This window comes from Serinus canaria, chromosome 4A (genome assembly GCF_022539315.1).
Source record: "Serinus canaria isolate serCan28SL12 chromosome 4A, serCan2020, whole genome shotgun sequence".
NCBI lineage: Eukaryota > Metazoa > Chordata > Aves > Passeriformes > Fringillidae > Serinus > Serinus canaria.
Genome location: NC_066318.1, coordinates 11507786 through 11531692, shown reverse-complemented (window position 1 = coordinate 11531692; position 23907 = coordinate 11507786). Strand labels below are relative to the sequence as shown.

Below are 23907 nucleotides of genomic sequence, written 5' to 3'. Positions count from 1 at the left end.
AGGCTCCCAGCCTGGCGGCTCCAACACGGCCCTCCCCTTCTCTTCCCCAGAGAAAGGCATTTCAGGTCACTTGAATTATTTAGCAGGGTGTTTTTAACCATCTCAAGGGCTTTGCTCCTGCCGTGCGGCGCCTGCAGAGCTCGGGTTTGTGGGTTTATTTTTTTATTTCTTTTTTTTTTTTTTTTTTTAGCACGCGAGGTGGAGTTGCTCCACTTCCCTGGCAGAAGGAGGAGATAAAGCGCGGGGGGGAAGGCGAGAGGGGCGGCTTGGCGTGTGGAGGGGAGGGGAAAGGCCGCCACACCTGCGGGCCGCGCTGCCCCCTCAGGCCCAGGCCCGGCCCCGGCCGCCGGGGCCGCTCACCGGGTCGCCCTAACGTAGCTCTCTCTGTCTCTTCTTCCCTCCCCCTTTCCCCGCCGATCCTCCTTTCCCTCCCGCTCCTCATTCATCCTCCCCTCTCCCGCCCCCTCCCCGTGCAGGCGAAGCGGGCGCGGCAGGAGGCGGAGCGGGCCGCCGCACGTCCCCCGGCCGGCCGGCCGGCCCCCCCGCCATGGGTCGGAAGCGCTGCGTGGGGGGAGACGGCTCCAAGATGGCGGCGGGTTGCTGCGGGGTGAAGAAGCAGAAACTCTCCAGCTCCCCTCCTTCGGGCTCGGCCGGCCCGGGTGGCGGCGGCGCCGGCTCCCACTGCGGCGGGGCGGCGGCGGCGGGGGGCGAGCCGGGGGCGCTGCCCCCGCCGGGGGGCCCCCGCCTGAACGGCATCGGGGGGCTGGCGGGGGGCGCCGCCGGCTGCGCCCTGTCCCCGCCGCTGCCGCCCAGCTGCGGCGGGGGCCCCGCCGGCCTCTCCCCGCCGGCCTCCTCGCTGCTCGCCTCCCCCGGCTCCGGCGGGCCCGGCTGCAGGAAGATGGTGGTGTCGGCCGAGATGTGCTGCTTCTGCTTCGATGTGCTTTACTGTCACCTGTACGGATACCAGCCCCCGCGGAGCCCCCGCTTTACCAACGACCCATAGTGAGTATCGGCGCTACCGCCCGCGTGGGCGCCTCGTGCGCGCCCGTCCCGCCCGGCTCCCCCCCGGCCGGGCGCCCTCCCTCACTCCCTCCCCGCCGGCTCCCGCCTCCCGCCCGGCGCCTTCCCCGCTGCCGCCGCCCGGCCGCTGTCCTCGCCTGGCCCCACGCCTGTCCCCGGGCCCGGCCCGCGGGCGCCCCCGCTCCCCGGGAGCCGCGCTGCCCTCCCGCGCGGGGTTCGCCCCGGGGAGCGCCGCGCTGCCCGCCAGCTGGGTGACTCCTCCCCGGCCCCTCTTGGCCCGTCGCGCGCGGGGCTCGCTGGTGACATCTCCCCCGTGATCCCTCACACCTCTGGCAGCGCCCTGCTCCGAGCGGCCGCCTTTGTGGCATGCTCCGCGGCCACCTCCGGCCGCCGCGCTCCGTGGGCAGTGCTGTCTCCCCGCTCGTGGGCTGTGTTCAGCAGCCCACGAGTAGCTCGCTCCTCGCTCAGTTTCACCAGTAGTCCTTACTGGGACCCCTTCACTAGGCAGCCTCTCGCTGTCCGTGTGTTCTGCACGAGGGCGGGCCTCTCCTTCACCAGTGCTGGATGGGTGAGTACCCAGTGTAAGAGCCCTGTCGTGCCCGTCCCGGTTTTGTGAACACTGGTGTACCTGTACATTCCCCGTGCCAGGCACTTGTAACGTTACTTTGGTCTCATATCGTTCAGAGTCCTTGCTTTGTAATGACTCCTGAAGATCACCCAGATGTTAGACATCCCGAGTCCCTGAGTAATCCACCACATCAAATTCCCAGAATTTTGAACAGATCACATAAACACCTGTTACTCCCATTCTCCCTCTGCCTCCCAAGCTTCCTTGCAAGAGTGTCCAGCCAGGGCCTGTTTTATTCCCATCCCTGGCCACTCTTGTTCAATGTTTGTCTTGAACCTTGTGCTACACTGCTTTCAGAAGTGACCTGCCAGGACCGTCTTGCCCAGCATGTCAGCACCTGCAGCCTGCCTGTGCTGGGGAGCCGGGCATGCTGCTGCAGATAGAGCTCAGACACTTCAGGGAGTAACTTCTCTCTGACAGGAAGTTCCTTCCTCTCAGCCGGGATGAGTTACCGAGTTGCTGCATGATCCAAGTCCGTTTGATTGCAGAGTTAACGTAAGGGGTTGTTGAAATTGAGTTTCCGCTGTTTTACTTTGCTTTTAAATGGAATGGAGCTCATGTGAGTTTCCAAGCACCAGCTGAGGCTCGACTGTGTGGTCCACCAGAGTGCATGTCACTTTTTTCCTCTTATGTGTAGCATGACTATCATTTTGTGAGAACCTGTGCTTTCTCAGTTCTTAATGAGTACAAGTTTTCTGTGTATGTCCTGGACCCTCGTGCACCTTCAACAGTGCAAACAGCTATCATGCTGTCTGTGTTTCATTAATGAGATGTAGTGTATGCTTCTTGGTGTTTAAAAATGTAATGTATTGATAATCTTATTTGTCGTCCTTGCTGTTCTAACACCCAGGATCTATACATCTCTTGCATACTTTCAGCTGCTGTCATGACAACCCAGCTCTGTGGATTCCTACTTAACCTGCCACCCCAGCAAGTCTTCCCTATATGCTCTTCATAACTCCTATGTGATTTCATCAGAGTACCAATAATGAAAGGAGGGCAGGGAGACTCCACTGTGAGTTTCTTTACCCAGGTCTTTTGCAAATCCATGTCTGTCCTTTTGTAGATACCAACTGTTCAGCAACTGCTGCTCTGAGTAGCCATTTTGCTGTGCATTGTCCTATGTCTGTTCTCCATCCCAGACCACTATAGGTTGCAACATCAGCTTTGTGCTGTTTAACTTTTTCATTGCTGTAAGAGAGTTGAATTTTGTCTGTCTCTGTAACAATATTACATTGGTGTTATGGTTTTTTATCTGTGTTGCAGCATGATTTGTTGAACAGATTAGTTCTGCTGTCTGTTTTATTAGTTTAGGAAACTGAGGCAGGAGTGAAGATTTCAGCACTAAAATGTTTTCCAGTAAGCACTTTGATTCCTCTTAGTAAGCAGCAGATCAATTTACTTTTTTCCTCCTGCTTCTTACTTTAACAACACCACAATTGCAAACTAAGTAAAATTATTTGAATTTTTCTGAAATTCATATGTGTTCTTCAGATTTAGTGGCTAGACCTGGTGTAAAGTTGCTGCATCAACTTCTGAACTTCTGGACTTCAGAAAGTGGCACAGTAATAAAAATTAGTAATGTAATTGCTGTTTATTCCCATGCTCATGCCAGCATGCATGTTTGTATCGATCAGGAAATGATCTAACAATAATTTTATATTTTTCCCTAGTTGGTTACTGAGTTTGGTTCTCTCTGGATCATTGCATGGCTTCACAAACATTTGTGCCTGCACAATTGTGGGGTGGGAATAAGCAGACAGATGGCAGAACTGCTGCTTTCAGCAGCCTCGTGAGCTGAGTATGTTTGTGCAGTTGGGGATGCAACTTTGAAAAACTTGTTCAGTATAACACGTAAAATTTTAGGTTGGTGAATAAATTGCTCTTGCTAAGTGTTCAGAGGCAGCATGATTTCTAGCATTCACAAGATTTGCAGGCACTCTTACTGATAACTGGGTAACTCACAAAGATTAGATGTTGGTTTTGAAGCTGGTCTTTATCCTGTACAGCAAAAAAAACCTGAATGAGAGCTGGTGTTTTTCAGTGAATGTGTATTGCAGCTTTCTGCCTCAAATTCATTAGGAGGTTTTGTCCATGGACTGAAATATCTGGTCAAAGAGCAATGGCCTAAAATAAGGGTTTGTATGTAAATTATAGAATTATTTTTAAAAGGTTTGTTAATTACAGGGAGGATGAAAGACCTCTGAGCAGGTATCCTCACACAAACATGAGTCATATTCCTTGTAGGTCTTTGAACAATGAGACTGGGCATGATCAAAGAAAAGCAGGTGGCTGAATCACTTGGACAAGGGGTTCTGGCATGTTGTCTTTAGAACAAAACCTGCTTGTGACACCTCTGGATTTTTGTGACTTTCTGATGCCAAGATGAGGACAGCATCAGGGCAGCAAATTCAGGGCAGTAGGAATGAGTTGAAAAGCTTGTTTTGAAAGGGTGTGGATTTTGAACTCCAGGGCAGCCCATACATGGATGAAGCAGTTGGCATTTTCCTATCTCTGGAGTTCCTAAAGCACAGAGAATAGGGTGATGAGGGTATTGCTGGGGAGGTGTTGGGTTGGAGGGGGTGGTGACTCATGGAGTTAAAAGAAGATAGCTGGAAGACGTCGAATCTCTCCAGCAGTGTTTTGTTGAGAATAGGCTGAGCAAGTTCTTTCAGCCATAACTTCCTCTCCTCTTGTAGCCTCCATGGATCTGTTAACATTTTATTCTGTCTCTCTTAATTGAAGAACTTTCTCATGCCTTTAATTTCACTTCACTTTTGGTTGCTCTCTAAGCCACTCTTGCCCTTCTTCGCAGGATATGTCCTGCAGGGCCTGTGCCTTGCTTCCCACCAATGTCATGGCTCTCAGACTACAGGTTCAGAAGGCATGTAGAAATTATCCTGGCAGTGTGAACACTGATACAAAATTTGAAAATTGCTGACCCAGACAAAATTGTCTCTAGGACAAAGTGTCATTTAGACGCTGGTTTTGAGACTCAGTTTCATGAGTAAAATTACAGAACACTGAATTTGTCCATAAAAATGAATTGTAAGTGTATGCAGGAAGAATTGTAAAAGCATTTTAACCCACTCATTTATGGAGAATGAAAACTGAGTAGCCTTTTTTTCCTGTGTTTCTTACCTTTCTGACAAGTAACTTCTATCCCTTTATTGCTTTTCTGGTTTGGTCTTGTGCAATACACAACATGGGCCATTATGATTAGTGGAAACAATACCATGTCCTGCCTTCTATTGTGAAAGTGGAAAGGAGGTGTCTAGCAGTGTGAAGGTGCTCAAGGTTTACACTATTGCTCACTGCTGTTTTCCTTCTAGTAGGAAAGTGTTCGAGTGGAAGTGCAAGAAAGTTGTGACAAGAGAGGGAGGGGAAGTGTGTGAAGAGGAGTTCAGTTGAAGCTGTGCTGTGGGGTGTGAGGAGGACTTTTTTCTTAGAATCTCACATCTCTGCTCACTGTAATGATTTCCCTTGGCACACAGAAATCATCTTTCTGTGTTTTTGTCCTGCACAGTGTCTGCTTCAAGCTCTTCATCTTGCCTAGTTAATTTTAATATCAACATCTTTGTGGAGAAGACATTTTCTGGCAGTCCATCAGGTTAACTCTTGTCAGTTGTTTGCTTTTTGTAGTCCCTTCTTGAAGGTTTTGGCTAGTGAGCAGGATTATTTTAGTGGCGACCACCTGTACTTGATACAGTATGTAAGGGGAGTTATTTGTTCTGCCCTCATCTGGTACTTGATAACCAAGAACACAAGTTTGCACCTGGAATGAGAGTTGGGGCCTGTGCCCTGCTTCCTACCTGTCTGAAGAACTCTTTGGAAATTGTATTCAAATGCCCAGATGAAGACTGGCTCACATTTTCCTCATCTCTCAGGGGACTGTGCTGGAGGCAATGGGTGATTCCTGTAGCTGACCTCTGTACCTGTGGTGGTTCTGATGTTTTAGGGATGCTGACAGCCCTATGCGCATGAGGAAGTGTTGCTGGCTACCACATTCTTTGCTAGGAATAATCTGTATGGCTTGATCATCTTCTGTGATTGATGACCTCTGGATTAAAATATTGTCCAGGTGATAGCCAGTTTTGAGCTAAAGTCATAGCTCAGAGATTTATCTGTTCCTTCCTTCATTGATAACTTGTGGTGTTTTGCAGCAGCTGTTTGTTTGGCTACAAACCAAAGGACAGAGATGCAGATCTGCAGCCATGTTGATGTGCCTGACTTTAGTATTTCATTGTGTTTTCAGGTCTAAGATCTGTTAATTTACATAATCTGAAAGGGTATGGGGGTAGCACTACTACACTACCTTAATATTTTGTTAGTGAAGTTTGGAAACATTTCAGTTCAATACAGTTTAAAAATACAGAGTTTGCTAATCTTGTGCCCATTAGTTTTCTCACTCAAAGACTTTAAGTTGTGATTCTACTCAAAATGAGTACAACTTAACCTTGTAGTAAAGAGACTGTTCCAGGGTTACTGGATATTCGGGATTTTTCCTTAGTTACTGTGTCTTGCTAAGTGTTGGTAATGGTGGAGAATTGCTGGTAATTTAGATTGAAATAGCTTAAAATCTTCCAGTATAGCCCCAAAGCTGATTTTCTTGCAGAGTTTGCTGTCCAGTGCTTTCTAGTAAGGCACTGAAGAGAGATGAGACTTGTCTATAGATGTGTACGTATGCTTATACATGCATGTAAATAGAAATGTTATGGCTTGCAGTTGATAGGATTTCGTGCTTTTCTCAATTTCTTGTTTCTTGGCTGCAGCCTGACCTCCAGCTTTAGTCTCTCCAACTTACTGTGATGTTGGAACATTGCACTTAACTCCTTGGTTGCTTTGGTATATGCTTCTTTACAAGCTTTTTTTTGAAACTTTGTCTGGAAACTTAGAATTTCATAATGTCTTAAAAAACCCAGCAGTGTTCTTTCTCTGCAGTCCCTGCACAGAGTTGAACTGTAGCTATTGTCATTACTGCTCTTGATGCCAGGAATATGAGATTTTGTTGTTTCTCTGCAGGACTTGGTTGTATGGCAATGGAGACTTCCACTGTTTTGTGGCAGACTCAGTAATAATTTATATTTATTGTTACACTTCAGTATTGCACAACAGCTATAATGATTGCTTGGTCATGGCCAAAGATCAACAAGGAAACACCCAAGGAAATGTTTTTTCACGTCTGTGTGTCTGTCTGACTTCATTTTGGTTTTCATGTACATGTCATGTGGATTTGTATAAGGTTCAGTATTTTCTTCTGAATTAACAGGCTGTATTGGTCTTTACTGTTGAATGTTAAATGTTGGAACATGAAGTAGTAGTTCCTTCAGAGTGGCATTCTGTGGTAGATGCTTTGAAAATATAGTACAGTGGAGAATGTGTATTTTGGCTGGCACTGGCAGTGCTCAGCAGGGAATTCCCAGCATATTTGAAAGCAGATCTCGTGAATGCATCTTGGTGCAGCAGAGGGGCAGAAGGGATAAGGTTGCATGGCTTCAAAAAGAAGTTGCCTCTGATATGATTGGTGAACTGAGAAAATAATGCTATGATAAACTCCAAATTAGGTTATCTGTAATTTGAGGACTTTTTCCTTCATAAGGTCACTTTACTGAGCTGTTCTTACATGCAGATGAGGTAGTTTCTATTAATACAGGAAATCAAATCATTGACAGTCTTAAGGATAGACCCTGGTTTTGTTTCTTTAGCTAAAAGCACTCACCACAAAGTTATTCTAAGTGCTCTGATTCTCTGCAGTACTAGTTCTGTGGAAGTTAATTGTTCTCGCACTCCTTGTAGGGTGAAGAGGAGTCAGCAACAACCTCTACTTGTGCCATCAGTCTGGCCATTCATTTTTATTGCCTCCTTTGGTTTAGTTACATTCATATTGTTTGTCATACTTTCTTTATTCAATTTGGTGCTTTATGTTCCTGCTAAAGATTTTCATGGAAATTCAAATTTTAGCATTGTCTTTGACATTTAAACTCTCTGACTGGCAGAAAAATGGGGTTTATGTCTAGATTTGCTTTACTTCACACATACATCTAAATTAAGTATTTTTTAGCTAGAAATTGTTGAAATGTTAATGATTTAGGAATGCAAGTATTTTATTTGGAGCTGCTGAAAGAGTATGCAATTTTGCCTTCTCTTCAGTTGTGAGTTGAATATAATAGTAATGTTATCTGGCACTGACTACTAAAACAAGAGAAATTTAATGTTGGCAGTTTTTGGTTGCTGACAGTTAAGAGATAAACAGAAAATAAAAGTATGGAACCCTGGGCTAGCTCATTTTGCTTAGTTTACAGATCTAGACTGTGACCAGTTAATGAATGAAATGTAGTCTTGAGTTTTGAGAGGACAAAAAACTCATGCCATAATTAATGGAGTAAGCTCAGTATGTTAAGATATCTGTTTTTGCATTAAGTAACTGTTTACAGTTAAGTGCAGGTTTTCTGTAGCATCAAATTATTGTCTTAAGAAATAGAAGTGTTAGTTGTTTGATATATTCCATATACTGGTAGTTTGTGGCAAGAGTCTCCATGGGAGGCAGGAAATATGTAAATTATTTGAAAATAATAGTAGACTCACCAGAGTTTGGCCAATACAGAAACTGTTGCTAGGCTGGAGGCCAAAACAAGTCCAGTCAGGCCCTGACCCTCGTTAGCAAAGCATTATGAAAATGCTTGACTTTTTTTATGATGTTTATGCTCCTAAGGAGTGGGTTATTAAGATTGGTACTCAGCTTAGCATTGCAAAGTTTGCATTTAAATAACAAGATGGGGCAGCTCTACTGTGGTTAACTGACAAATTCTCAGAAACATGTCCTTGATACCAAAGCATGCTGGGAGTGCAATAGTTCTGAAATGGAATATGGTAGTTGAGTTGGTCCTAGTGCTGCACTTTTCACTGTGTGATAGTACTGTGGTATATGCTGACTGACCAAAAGCTGGGCAGTTTATCAGTCCAGCCCTATAAACAAGTCAGCATATGCCTGAAGTGTTTGTAGTCTGACTGGGCTTTGATAACTTCCTGGTAGGCAGTGCTTGTTGTGAGTATGTGGCTATTGCTTTGCTGCACAAAGTACTTGCAGCCAGGGTATTAAAGTGCTAATTTCATGAGAATGACATATTATGGAATGCAAAAAAGCTCCATGGAGTTGTAGCAAGGTCACTGGGACAGCAGCCATATCAAGATCTGTATGTCTTCCCAGAGCACTCTTGTGTTACAAAGATGCAGTTCTCACAATGCTTAATGGTATAGAAAATCACACTTTATGCTTTACTTTCCATTAGCTTGAAATCTGTGGCATCTTTGGCAAAGTTGAACCTAGGGCTGCCGTGGTTATAGTATATGTGCCATAGACATACTCCTGTAATTTATCTTTTGCCCCTTGCCACCAAAGATGTCTCCTCTCAGGGCTTTGTTGGCACACCGTGGGTTCTAGCATCTGAGAGGATATCTTCTTTATTTACTGAGTGGTTCTTGGAGGCCATGTTTGAGACAGAAGAGAGAGGAGGAGAAGGATCCTTGTCATGTTTTTATCTTTAGCATCAGTAATGTTTCTGCTTTATCTTTTCTGAAAGTTAAAACACTTTCTGAGTTTTCCATTTGGCGCTCTGTACAGAGATAAGAATTCTATAGGTGAAGCTCAAGAGTTTATGAGTTTTAGGTGTATTAAGGTAGAAAAAAGCATGTGGTTCTCCACTGGTGGGCAACACTGTTGGCCTGTGTAATCATGGTTGTTTCCAGCCCCTTTTTCTAGGTGACTGTAAGATTAAAAAGGTTCGGTGCCACACTATTTTCCTTACTCAGTAAGTGAACACAAGGGTAAGTTCAGCTGACAAGGAATGGCAGCTGTTCTTTTCTGTATAAATAAACTTGCTGAAACATTGACTTTTGGGAAAGATGATGTTCTAGGCAGAGGTCCCTTGTAAGGACCTTTATGAGGAAGAAAAAACATTTTTTGGTAGTCTTCAGTACTTTATTTGACTGCCACATTAAGTAGGCAAAGAAAGTGCTGTGCCAGTCTTCTCTTAAGTAGTGTTTCTGCAGAGAGAATGCTGGGGGCTGAGCGGGTAGTTGAAAAACCCACAGGCACTGTGCAGTGAGGAAAGGAGCCCTCTTTGAAGAGTGCTGCAGTGCCTGAAGGGAGGTGACTAACTGCAGTTGAAGCATCTAGTAAGCATGAGGGGAACCAAACTGCAGCAAGCCACTGGCACAAATTAAAAAATGCCAGCCAAGCAGTAGAAGACAAGTTCTTTTGGGTACAGTGTTACAAGGAATTATCCAAACTCTGACCAACCACATGGTAATATAGTATTAAAACTGATCCCTAATTAAGATGCTATAGAATGCAAAGCTGTAGTAATGAGGCTCACTCTTCCTTAAGAAATAGGAGCAGGATTTTGGCTCTGATTCAGCTCAACTAAAATTGAAAAATAAACAGGTAGAGAAGAGGGAGGCGGCAGAAATCTCACATGGGGTATTTCCCACCGCAGTACCTGAATTCCTCTGAAATACTGGGGCTCAAATTTGAGGGGGAGTATATGGTTGGGGCTGTTCATTGGGAAGGAACACTCGATAAACCCAAGCATTAAAAATGAAGTCTCATAAAGAAGGATAACTGGAACACAAATTCCCTTTTTCTTAATTCACAGGAAAAAGGTTCAAGTGAAACAAGTATTCCTGTGTACATTTAACTACTGTGGTCTCTTTTCACCTCAAGGTTGAATTATTGCAGATTTCTGTGCTTGGACAGCTTGATCTTCTAAGGTAGAAAACTGAAGCCACTGCAAAAAGTAGCTTCCAGCAGTACCTCTTTTTGGGAGAATATGAAATCTGTGCTTCAGGTTGTTTAGGGCCAGCTGCTTCTTTTTTTCCCCCCTTCCTTTTTTTTCCTTTTGCACGATTTCAAGGTGTTAAGTTTCTTCACATATGTAATGTAAATGTCTTGGAATAACCTGCTCAAAGACTACCTACTACCCTTTGCCATCCTGCTAATTTAAGTATGCTTTCTTCTTTTTTAAATGTGTTGAGATGCTCAGCAGCAGCAGATTGTTGCTTGTCCTGAGCTGAAATAGTTACACTAGACAGGGTAGATGAAGATAGAGGTGATGAACACTCTGCTGCTACAGAGTGAGATACTACTCTTTCTCTGACCAGTGGTCATATAAGTGTATGGATGACAGATATACATCCAATAGTTAGGCAGCATAAGCATAATACACTTTCTTGGTTGTCATTTTATGTACAATGTTTAATGGAAATTGCTCTGGAGGGGAAGCGTAGGCCAGTTCAGAGTGACATCTTGGCTCTAGATTTTAGGGGGTTGGAGATGCCAGAAATTTCTTGGAAGAGGCCATTGCAGAGAAATCGGTAATGTTCAGATGTTTCCACTGGTAAGACCTCTACTTGTTTTTAAGTGATTGGATCAGTCAAAAGAAGATAGAGAGAATCTTACATAAAAACACTGAATGGCTGTTGGACCTCTGAGTGTTTCTGGGGTTTTGCAGGTTCTGTCCAACTTCTCTGTATCCAAGTTATTAGAGGAGGCAAGAGGGACTTAAGGATGAATCACTGCAGTGGTGTTTGGGAGGGCTGTGTTTTGTTCCTGGCCATGTGATTATGGTGGACAAACCTGAATGACGTCTTCAATCACTCTACCTTGTGTTCTTAATGTAAAAAATAAGGCACCTCAACCTGCTTTTCTTTGTCAAGTTAATACAGAGAGAAATTGGCTGTTATTGCAATTGTTCTTTCCCTTGACTGGGTTATCCTGCCAAGAAGCTCTCCAGACTCAGCTCAGGATATTTTTGCCTAAATTGGCAACTTGGAGGCATACACTTATTTTTTTTCCCTTTTTTTTCTTCTTTTCCTTTTTTTAAACTGTAAGCCACTATATCTGAAATGAATCACAGTTGTATTCGTGTTAGCTTGACTCCTTTAAAGGCTATTATTGCTTCTCAGATAAATCACAGAATTTGCAATGATTTTTCTTTCAGAGTAGTTTTTTCGTTTGGGGTTCTCATAGTCCCAGTATTCTCCTTCATAGTTTAGGGTACTGTTCAGTGAATCCTTTCCCTGAGAATAGTTCAGGCAGTTTTAAGTCTGCTGATACAAGCTGAAGACAAGAACTTCTGAAAATCGTATTGCGTCTTGTGTTCTTTTCCAGTTGTATGAGCACCATTGTTTTATGGACTTTTTGAAACTGTGAAGAAGGAAGGTGTGGTTACTCATTCCATGCCCTGCTAGAGCCACTAAATTATGGTTGTGTAGAGATACAAGATCTCTTGATTTTACTGAGTGTTGGAAGTAGAGATGAGCAGAAAGAAAAGGTAGGGTGGCACAGAAGTACAAACAGTGACTGTATAATGATATTTCCCTAAATGTTTTTCTAGTCTTCAAGAACCAGTAGTTTGGGGCATCTGGAGCCAGAAGTGATGTCTTTCACCAGTAAATCTCCCTGAGACCCAACTAGCAATGAATAGATTATGAATTAAGTTTTATGGAGGTGAAGTTGGAAGGAAGATGAGAATGTTTTTCAGGAATGGTTGAAGTACTTCAGGGCCTGTAATGTTTGAAATGGAATGAAAATCAGTTTGGTTTTTTTTTTTTTAGAACAATGCCATTTACTTCAGGAGTACATAAAAACTGATTCTGTAAGTTAGGAGTTTTTTTCTGTCCTTAATGGTTTTCTGGTATTACCAGTTGACTGTCAGATTGCTTAGCTTTGATTATGCTATAGATTTCTATAAAGGGCAAGTGGCTATGTTAAAGAGTAATTATTAATAAGAATATAAAGAGTAATTATAAGTAAGAATAGAAAAGCATTAAATACAGTTTTAAAAGGGAGTGGCTGAGAGCTTACTTGTAAAAGTTTGTGGTTCTGCTGCTCTCAATCTTGTGTTTGCAAAGCTGGGCAGCCAGGCTGCTTGAAAGTGTGAAATGAGCTTTCAAAGGAAGATGAGAAGGGCTGGGCTGCTTTAGAGGGTCAAAACAATGACTAAAAGGTACAAAATTTGATTGAGGGGAGGTGTGTATATATATGTGTGTATTGATTTTCTGAACACAGTATCTTTTGATTTTACTAAGAATGGATGCCAAAATAAAACTCAAGGAAGGGACGGCAAACAAAGTATATATTAAGCAGTAATGTTTTTTGGAGTAGTGATACTGTATACTTTACTGCTTGACTTCAGCCACCTAATAAAATGGATTTTTATTTGCACACTATTTCATGGCAGCAGTATAGGAGCACAGTTTCTGTGAAGGGAATCACAGGGAACTGAACAGGCAGGCTCACCCTGAGGAGTCAGGGAAAGTTGTGGCTTCCATGTTTACACTGAAATGTCAGAAGACTTCAAGTTGATAATTTGAAACTGTGGTATGTGAAGGACTTTTAAAGCAAAGCTGCAATTTGGTGGGTTGTTTGTGTGACTTTTTTTTTTTTTTTTAAACCAAGACAACAGACCAATAAAGTGATATAGTAGGCGATCATTGCTTCTAGAGCTGGTAACACGGCTGTTTATCAGTGGTTTCACATGATCATCCTGCTCTTCCTCATCATCTCAGTTTAAGTTTCCCCCATCAGCTGAAGTGTGCCCACTGCTACTTGTGTTTTAGGCTTGGATGCAGTTGAGGGAGTGGCAGCCTCTATGGAGCTAAAACTGGAAATGATGATCAGAGGAAGTCTGATTTCACACCGTGATGTGGAACATGCCACCATCTCGTATGTGATCTGGCACAGAGTGCTCTTCCTGAGGTGGATGCTGTGCAGTGGCTGTATCTGAGCAAAGTCTGGTGCGTAAATCCATGCTTTAGTTTTCAGTAAACCTTGCTGATCACACTGAAGACCCACCTTTCCCAGGTTACTGAAAGAAAAATTGGTGCCAACATACAACTAGAAGGTTGTAGCCTGAGGTCAGGGAGCAAGGTGCCACAATAGTGGAATTATTCTGCCTTGGAAGAGGTGAAAATTGGAAATCTGGCACCTTGAAGCATTGCAGTAAGAAATCCAAAAAGGAGCAATTTGGACCTCTCTGTTGTTTTCAAGGGATTTATAGTGTTTTTCATAGACCTTTAAAAGCTATCTACCCTTACCTGTGTGGGTTTAAAAAAAAAATAGGCAGTAGGATGGTTGAATGTTTAGTTTTTTTGGAGTAAAGACAAATCTTCAGTGTTTTGACTTTTAGCAACTTCATTGATTAGCTAATACACAGATTTAATAACAACAAAGTAATAGTCATCTTTAGATCAATGATTTGGTCTGCAGCTGTTTTATTTTAGCTAATTCCTAGAATGATTGAATCATGGTTGTATGGGATCTGCTCGCAGGTGATGAGTTGGTTTGGGGCAGTTTGGTAGTATACCAAGTATCCGTTTTTAACAGAACTAGAACATTTATATTAAATTAAACACTACACATATTTTTGTGGCATAGTTTTAGGATAAAGTATTTTCGGAGAACTCCAGGTACTAATTTTGAAAGTCTATATATAGACTTAGCTGGTGTATAGTGTAGTTGTATTTTGTGTTAGCTTTAGAAATGTCATTTTCAAGGTTAGTTTTGAAGATGTCATTAGCTTTTTCCTTTCAAAAAATGCTTAGTGAACAAAACCAAAACATGAACACACAGATTTTGATGTATCAAAATTAAAATGCATTCTGGTTATTTTCCAGAGTTTTCAGTCTGATAGGATGATTTTTTAAATTCAGCTTTGACATTTGAAGGAATCTCACTGAAGGTTTCTCTACATAGTTATGACGGGACTGCATCTCATGCAGTTTGAGAGAGCATTTAATTTTAGAAAGAAGTGTTTAAGCTTTGTTGTGGAAACATTGTAATGTCTTTGCGATTAATTCTGAGTCTTTCAGAATTTTATCTTTCTTTAGGCTTGTTAGTGTTGAGTAGCTGATTTCTCATTCAGTGTATTTGTGTCCTGCAAGCCACTTGAATGACATTATAGAACTGGAGTGCAGTTTCCCAATCTGACTTTACTTGCATACCAAGACTACTGCAGGTATAATTAATGCTCTGACTATAGTTTGCTGGTTTGGGGAAGTAATGTGGGTTAAATGCAGCCTTTGGATGAGACTCCATGTCCAGGGCAAACAAAACATCCTCATACATGTGCCCCACACCCTCCCTTGAACTACTTGCATTGATCAGTGCATGCTGGCTGTGCTGTTACTGCTTGATAAGTCAGCAGCAGATACTCTGCTGCTTTTTGTTAGGTTATTTTTTTGCTGAGTTTTAAGACTTTTTTGCTGAGTCTTTTAGCATGCTAAATGCCAGAGTTGGCTTAAGGGATAGGATCTTCCCATGTGGTCTGGGGAAAGATGGGACGCTTGCAACCAGCCAGTGTTAATTTTAGGCTGACAAGAACTGTAGCTCAAGCTGTTTTAAGTTGTTCAAGTTGGATTTGTCTTCTGCTCTGAGAATGTAAATGCACTCCTGGTTGACACTGTAAGCCCACTGCTTTACCCAGCAGTGCTAAAGATTACAGTGAAGAGAATTTTTTTTTTTTTTTGGTGGACTCATTTCAATGACTTTTTCCAGGGATGGAAATTGTGTTTGATTTTCTGTGGTGTCAGTCCCTTTAGAGTCTTTAGTGTGCTCTGGAATTACACAGGCAACCTGTTGCCCATCAGTTCCTCAGTGTCAGGTTTGGCACTGTCCTGTGCTAGCCCCACTGAACTATGTCTGACTTGTCTGTTCAGCCAAATGCTTCCCCTGTACTTAATTAAAATTTACCTCATCCCTCTGACCTATATACTGTGAAGATAGGTGTGAATGTCTCCCCAGTTGTTTCACTGGTAAATACTGGGAATAGTGTTCTGCTGAGCTTCTCTGCACTGGTGTTGTCAATCCTCTGTCCTTTTCTCATTTTGGTCTGCAGGAGACTCCCCCGGTTTTTCTGGTTGGTTTCCTGCTTTTGATGTAGTTAAGTAACTTTGTAAGGTGCTGCCCAAACATATTAAGTTCTATTTCCTGTTTATTTTCACCTACCATGTATATTCTAATCTCTTCTGTTCTCATTAAAAGCTGACTTCTCAGATTTGCTTCCTAACTTCCCCATTTAATCGTGCAGTATGTAGGCTTTTATTGCAGGGGCTGATGTATTCCTTTGACTGCTTTTGTTATCCTTCCAACTGTGAGGAGTTTTTACTTGATCTCCTAATACAGAATTTTGTCTGCTTTTTTTTTTTGTCATTTTTTCCCCTCTCTTCAGGGTTGTGTGGTTTTGGGTTGGATTTTTTGTTTGAGTTATTTTTGAGGGGAAACAGGTTTGAGAGGATTGCTAATTTCTTTTTTTTTTTTTTTTTTTTACACTGTTCCCTTAACATTAATTATCCATGTGCCAATAGTTTTTTGTGTCACTGTATTCAGCTGTGATGTCGAAATACAATTGCATTGCAGGCACAGTTATGTAGCAGCTTTCTTATACTTTAACTAGGTCTTGTGTACTGCTAAAAACTAAATCAAAAATGGGATCTTTTAATGTAGGTCCTAGCACTAATTTTCAAGGTAGAAATCATTATTTGTGGGGAAAAAAAAATCTGCGTGCCATTCTGATGAGTCACAGGCTTCACTTTACATCAGATTTCAGTTGCCCGTGGTTATTACCTTTCTTAAAGTTGAAACTCTGTATCCTTCTTGAACAGGTAGTGTTGTTGATCATGCATCTTTATTACTTGATTGTGTGACTTCTAGCATAAGAAGTTAATTGGACTGCTCCTCTCCTGTAACACTTTATGCCATTAAATGTTTATTTAACCTTCACAGACTGTGCCATTCCCCACCTGCCTGGTGTTTGTTGCTCCTGTTGGAATTGCTGAGTAAGCTGGCAGGCTCTCAGCATTATCCTGTGTTGGTTTCTCCTCCTTCCACCAGATTGTGGAGATCCTTGTTACTTTGAGGGTGTCAGGTGAGGCCAGGTATTTGGGCTTCCCATGTGTTTCTTATGAAATTTCTAGCAGTAGTGTAGAAGTGTTTGTAAGTTCCAAAACTCTTATTAGCATGCCAGTCTGGCTGACTCTGGCATGACTAATGTGCATGCTTAACAAGTTCTTCCTGTTCCCATCATGCCTGAATCCTTGCTGTCTGTATCACTGACTTCCTTTCTCAGCCTCACATGTGGATCTGGCAGCACTTAAGAAAGTAAAACCATGGAAATCCTGAGTGTAATGCTTCTGTCCATCAACCTGAGTTTACTTTCCAGAGAATCCATCCTGTGATTCCATACACTGCTGTTACTAGTGTGGATTCAGTGGATTACTGGGTTATTTGGTTGCGTGGTTTGTTTGGTTTTGTTTGTTTGTTTTATTTTGTTGGTTTTTTGCTGAATCACCTAGTCACTATTCAGTGTAGAAGCCCTGTGAATTTGCTGCCTTTCCATCTGCTGGCTGCTGTGCTAGCAGTTGTCAGATGTCACAGATACAGCAAGCTGTGTGTCAAGTAAAGTCATCTGATAACCACACCTGCTTCTTCCCACTCCTAAGTCTGTCTACTCCAAGAAGGATTCCTGTGTCAACAGGAAGCAGAGGGTGGATTGTTCCAGAGATTAACTCTGATCCATCCTAGGTCCACATGAATGCTAGAGATGGCAAAAGGCATGATGAAGCATGGAAGAGAAAACAAGTAGGCAACACAAAAGCCTTTTCCAGTTGTATTGCTTGTTATCTATTATAAAACTTCAGTGAGGTTCATGTAAGGTAGTGGGCTTTTTGGAACTTTTTAGATTTGTTTCCTCATAATGAAGGCATATCCCTAAAATTGTCCGTCTTCAAATAGGAAAAAAAAAGGCATTTTTGGGAAACAAAATTGCAGACAGCATCTCTGTACTTCTGTGAACTTGTGTTTGGTAAAGACTGTGAAAGAACTGATGTTCCCAGTGAGGAATTGCTTTATTGGTGTCCCAGGGATTGGCAGTGGAAGATTGTGCTGGAAGAATGTAACAACAGGGAAAGGCTGTAAAGATGCTTCTGTATCCTCCAGTAATTTTCTTTACTAGAGCTGGTGTGTTTGTGTTTATGGGTTGTCTAATTGTATGGCTGGTGATAGAATGTGGTAACTAGTATACTTGCTCAGAAAATGGTGCTCTGTTATCTTGGATGTCTGAAAGTCACTTGGTCATATATATTGCTTACTTAAAATTGTAGCCTCAGTACTGGCACTGTGTACTACTTTGTCTCATTAACTGCAGTGTATTCTCTTCCAAAGAGATCAGTGACCAGTCACCTGGCCTATTGCTAACACACCTCCCTGTTGCCTGAGTGCTTAGTGTGTTCTTTTTCAAGGTTAGCATGGTCATGTTTACCTCATGACCAGTTTTGTCTGCCTTGTGTGTTGCATAATCTGCTAAAGCAATGTGTTTGAAAGCTCCTCTGCTTTTTCCAGCAGTATAGTCTGTCCTCATGAAAGTAATTACCTCTTTAATAATCTTACTGCTGTTTCCTGTTGCTTAAGCTGTACTGCATGGGTTTCTTCTTGAGAGATGCAAATGTAAGTAGTGATCTCATTGCCATTTTTACTGCCCCTTTTGCTTCTCCTCTTTTTGAGCTGACATCCCTGTGCATGCCCCCACACAGTGAAACAGAGGAAGCACACTTGGTCTAGGCTAAGCTGGCAAAAAGGAGAGAGATATTTTTAACCAGATCAGTTCTCCTATCACAAGTGTTCATTGTAGAGCAAGAGAGTGTATGGCTGGCTGGGGATGGGAGGTTACAGTGAGTCTGTATTTATTTAAGCAACAGCTCTGGACTTCACTGTTACTCATATCCTTGATGCAGTCATTAGTGATTTAAGGGGTGGGAAGACAATGAGAGATCATCCAATGCATCTGAAAGCATATCCTGTGTTCTATACCTATGCTGACTGAGAGATGGCTGTCTTCCTTAAAAGCATCCAGTTTCCATAGATTTTTCAAACCAGGGAGAACTGTCATTTTGAATCATCTTTGTCCATCTTAAAAATGCTGTCTTTTGTTACATCTTGATCAAAAATATAAATCCCATTTGGCTCTAATTCCATCCCTGTATTTACACTATCTTAGACATGTCATCTCATTGCTTAAATTACATGGCTAAGTTCTATACAAGCAGTGCAGTCTAGAATGCATTGATTCAATAGTAATTAATTTATTCCAGCTGTTGAGTAAGTGAAGTCTGAATTAGAGGGGAAATTCAGATTCTTCTGCGGCTTGATTTTTTGCTCCTCTTGCATTATTGTGAGCTTCTTGAAACCACTTCCAAAATTATTGAATGTTTACTAAATTTTCAAAGGTAAATGTTTGGAAAATAAATTCTAAAAACCTGAAAGTAAATGCTAAGGCATCTTCTTGTTTGCTTCCTCACGTATCAAGCCTCCTGCAAGCTACTGTTATGCAGTGGACTTAAAAATATGTAATTTAAAATAAGGAGCAACGATTTTTAAAGGAATAATTTTGAATGTTTGGCTGAACTGCAGTCTCTCCTGTCAGCTGATGCCTTGGCATATAAGTTTTGTAATATATTAATGCTATGAAACATCCTGTGTAGTTTCAGTTTTTTCCTTAGGTTTCTTTAAATATTTCTCAATCCTTTGAACCAAGTTCCACTTAAGCAGAAAAGTCCTGTGTGTTAATTTCTCACAGGCTTGGCAAACTCTTAAGTTATTGGCAAAAATTGTTTGTTCATTTGTTTATGTTGTGCCCTTAGGTGTTTCTGTCTCAGCATGCATCATGTATTTGGCAACTAACAGAAAGCATTTTAAAGGTCCAAATGGAATTAAGAAAGTTATTTTCCAGAACAAATTGCATACATTGCATTGCCACCTTCTACTTACTGATCTGATATTTTGAATGAAGTGTGTGTCTCACAGTTAGCTGAAATTCATTAAAACATAAGTTATGATTAGTCTGTAGCGGGAGAATCCCAGATATATCTCTAATAAAATTTTGTGTGACTGTCTATTAACTGTAAATCCTGATTTTCCATTAATGGCTTGAGTAACTTCTTCAAGTAATATTTCAACAGACCAAAAAAAACCAGTTTATAAAAATCCAGTGGTCACTGGCAATTTGGGTAAAATTGGCAAATCTAATCAGAGTGAAAAATTCAGTATCTTCACTGGCAATGAGAACAGACTCTCTTTTAAGGTGGTCTGTGTGGACTCTAAAGGTAGGAGTAATTTGTTAAGGTGCTGTCTGAACTCTATGCAAAACAATGTTTGCTGGCTCCTGGTTTGTAGTAAATATGCAGCAACTACTCATGAGCATGGAATTGTTTTCCCTCTTAAAATAATGGAAATAATGCTGTGGCACAAACAGACTTTTAGTGCTTGGAGAATGCTTTTTCTCTATCAAATTTCAAAACTGATTTTATGCCTGCATCATTCTGCTAGTGGTAGAAGGGGAAATGTTATAGGCAGTGTCTCAAAATCTAATGTTTGCTGCATTTTTGCTAGTCACTTCTAAGGAAATAAAAATATAGGAGCTGGAGCTATTCTTACGAGATTTCTTTAGCACAGTCTTTTATGGGGTAGAAGTTCTGGGGGTCTTACACAGCTTTCTAAAACATGTTTCATGTGGTGTTCTTAAAACATGTGGGTTTGGATACATTCATGGAATTTTAGAAGAGTTTTCAGCTGAATCCTTTTAAAGCATTAATTGTGAAAAAGTTACTATGGAAAGGAAAATACTTCCAGTGGAAATATTTTGTCTCAATTCCAGTCTGTACCTCGAGTGATCACAAACTATACCTGAGGTCTTTGATGGTCCTGAAATTGCTTCAACTTTAACTTGCAAAGCATCCAGTTACGTTATTAGACTGACTATTCTGCCCCCTTTAAAATGTTTTTCTTTGACATGACTATCTCTAGTTCAGGACTACTTGGTCCTTCTGGAGAGGAGACTCCATAGTGTTGCTTTGGATAAGTAGTGCCAGTCCTTGATAAGTTGAAGACTTGTTAGTTTGTGGATGGGTACATGTGTTTGAGCTCATTTTTAGATATAAGAGCTGCTTGTGGTTTGAAGTTGCCCACTTTCTTTGAAACTTGGGTGGGGAGGTGACTTTGGCTGGAACCTATCTACCTTAAAAAATTTCAAATGTAGCCAGAGTTTCTTGATAAGTGTTTTCCTGGTGTTTCTATTGAGAGCTACCTACGGGAACATAAAACAGTGTAATGTTGTCTGAGGAATGAGAGAGGTGGAAATACCAGCTTTGCTTTGTGAATAGCTTTTCTTAACAAACCAGGAGTTAGTGTATAATCTGAAGTCAATTTGATTTAATTAAAAGGAGTATAATGGATGACTACTCATAAAGGTATCAAGGAAACAAAAGTATATTTCTTCAGAACATTTTAAAATGTCCCATAGAAAGTAATAATTAGGTGACTGAAGATGCTGAAGTAATAATTTTAATAGTTTGTAATGACACTGAATTGATTTATGAACTTCATAAAGTCTAATTTTTCTGCTCTGGTTCATAATTGTGCAATTGAGGAAAAAGAATTGCTTAAGTAGGTCAGAGCATAAATGTGAAGAGTTCTATAATGTGTATATATATTGTTACATAATTTTATTAAATATTGCAAATTATGGTGCCTTAATAACCTGGAATGTAGTGACACTTGTTCTTGGGTGCTTTTGACAGTAAAGCAGAATTTTATCTGGAGATACAGTCCTTAGCTTGGATGTGTTTAATAAGCATGTGTACTGTCTGGAAAGATTAGGCATTACTTTGGTAAGAGAAGTTCCAAAGAACCTGAAAGTCTGCATTTCAAAATTCAAACCCCACTTTCTCATAACCTTTTGCTGATTTTTTTTGGGAGCATGTTGAATGCTCCAGAAGTTTTAATCAAAATGAAGGGAATTTATTAAGCAAAGAGAGACTTATTTAGTGAGGGTCGAGGACTTTCTCCCTGACTTGTAATGGGCATGTGGAGTGCAATAACTTGAGTATTACATGATTTCTCCCCCTGCCCCCCTTTTTAAAAACTGGTTGCAAAGGGAGATTTAAGTATGAAAAAGATGGAGCAAGGACAGAAATGGAGGAGGAAATGAAAGGAGTTGGGGGTAGGGAAAGAAAGCCTAAAAACACATGGAATACAGAAATGAGCACAATGAGCAGAAGAATGAGTTTTGAAATGTAATGAGTTTCAAGTATGATGGAGGCAGGAATACATGTTTATTCTGTAATACCTTGTCACATCTCAAATTGTGTGAGGGTGATAATGTTCATCAGAGGAGTATTGCATGTTAATGGCTTTGTTACAAAACAGTGTACAGTTCAGCGATTCCTGATCTGGTGCTTAATAAGAGCCAGAATCATCTAGGCCAAGTGCAGAGCCATCCTATCTGCTCTCCCACATATGGCACTGTGCTGCTCAGATAAATATGCTCGCCTGGAAATAGTCAAGGGATGTCTGTCTTCAAGCTGCATTGCTCCAGATGTGTGCTGAGAGACTTGTAGGCACCTTTAATGAAAAGATTATTTATGGAACAATAAGCCTTTTTAAAAAGCAAAGCTGATTGATCACTGTCTTTTAATTTTTTGGTGTTGACATAGAGATGGTTGGGTTTTTTTTGAGAAGCAGGTTTCTGTGTGTTTATCCTGCTGGTCAGGACTTGGATAGGATTAGCAGAAGTTTACAAGATCGAAGGCTAAACCTGGCTAGTCAGAGGTAATATGGAAGAACAAGGGATCATGGTGTGCATGATCACAGAAAGTACTGTGAAAATGCCCTGGTGAGGAGCCTTGGCATCACAAGTGCTGTGACGTAAAGAGGCTGTAACCCTTTGTCCCATTCTGGTAGCTCTAGTCTACATTGATAGCTTCTGTTACTTAAAACTAAGAGACATGTTCTACTTGACCTTCAGAGGAGGGTGAAAAACTCTTCTCTTTCCCCACAGCACCTTCACTTCTGTAGTCTTTTGAGGAACATTGAATTTTATATTTTGTTCTTCCTTGCTCTTTGATTCCTCCTATCTACTCTCTGATCATGTCCTCCCCTCCCTGTTTTGTGTGGGTGCCGGCTTCATGCCACTGTTCATCATTGCAAAGAGTATTTTCAGTTTGAAATGACTAATGGTTTCCCTGTTGCATGGATGATTCTGACAAGAAATAGTAAACATAAAGGCTGTGCTAACATTAAGGTTGCTAAGATCAGCAGCCAAGAAGCTGGAATAACCTTGTGATACTGCATTGGCTAATACTTGGGTCATACTTGGAAAGCTTTCTTCACAGCTGTATGGGTTAGAAATATTTCTATGGCTTGATTTATTTTTTTAATGAAAAAAACCTCTTCTCAATTAAATAACATAGCCATATCTATATGTATACCTTCTGGCCTAATGGCAGAGGATCTCTGTTGGATACTTATTTTAATTTGATCTTAATTTCTTGGAGATACAAATGGCTTTAGTGACTAAAGTACAGCCCTAGGCTTTGATGTTCTAAAGATACTCCATTCTAGATTACTTCAGTTAATGGTTTAGCATCTTTCCAGATGTATAAACCTGATACCTGCTGATTGAGGTATAAAACAGCTTGATGATCTTGGAGTTTGTGGTAGAAAAGAGCTGTGGTTGGAACATTGTTGAAACGTTGTAATTTGAAGCAGACTGAGCTGATGAACTGGTGTTTCTTCTTGGTTAGTGTGTGCATACTCAGCTGTGTGACACATCAGTCCCTTGTACACGGTTTGTACCCAGTTGAAATTATAATGTTGGGAATTTGGGGAAGATAAACATTCCATTTTAGAGGACAATTCAAGTGTCTTACCTTAAAACAAGTTATATGGGCCTAAAGATTCATCAGTAACTCTGAACAATGAAGTGAGTAATTAATTCACCTCTAAGGAAGATGCTGTCCTGAGGAATTTCCAGGTGTGCTGTGACCTGTAGGACTGCAGACCTTAAGTGACTGTACTGCCCTGAGAAGTATCACTGTGGAGATTGTCATGATTTTGGAGGTTTTCTTGGAAATGCAGTCTGAGGAACTGTAGATATTCACACGTTTTTTAGCAATGCTTAATAAGCTATGCATAACCAGAATTATGTGATTTCTGAGGCACTCTGAGTTTTGTACGTGTAAATATGTATTTTAGCAAAGCGAACAGCAAACTTTGGAACCCATGTCATAGAAACTCAATTTGTTTCATGAACTTGAGGGGTTGTCTTCTGAGACTTAAAGGGAGAAGGTACAAAATAATGACTTTTTCATTTGTTTTGATGTTTTGTTGGTCATGTGTGACTGAGCATTCAGTCTGAACACACCTAAAA

At 41.4% G+C, this 23907-nt stretch overlaps 1 protein-coding gene across 3 annotated transcripts in view; it reads left to right on the top strand.

The window, feature by feature from the left end:
- Nucleotides 1-262: 262 nt before the first annotated feature.
- The window catches only part of AMMECR1 (AMMECR nuclear protein 1), a 70433-nt gene continuing 46788 nt past the window's right edge, over nucleotides 263-23907 (top strand). The window contains exon 1 of one of the 3 annotated variants that reach the window (XM_050974281.1): nucleotides 263-1002. In XM_050974281.1, the coding sequence (XP_050830238.1) occupies nucleotides 548-1002 (455 nt within the window). In that variant the 5' untranslated portion in view covers nucleotides 263-547. The remainder of the gene's footprint in view (nucleotides 1003-23907) is intronic. The other 2 variants (XR_007777548.1, XM_050974280.1) reach the window with 2 other exon arrangements.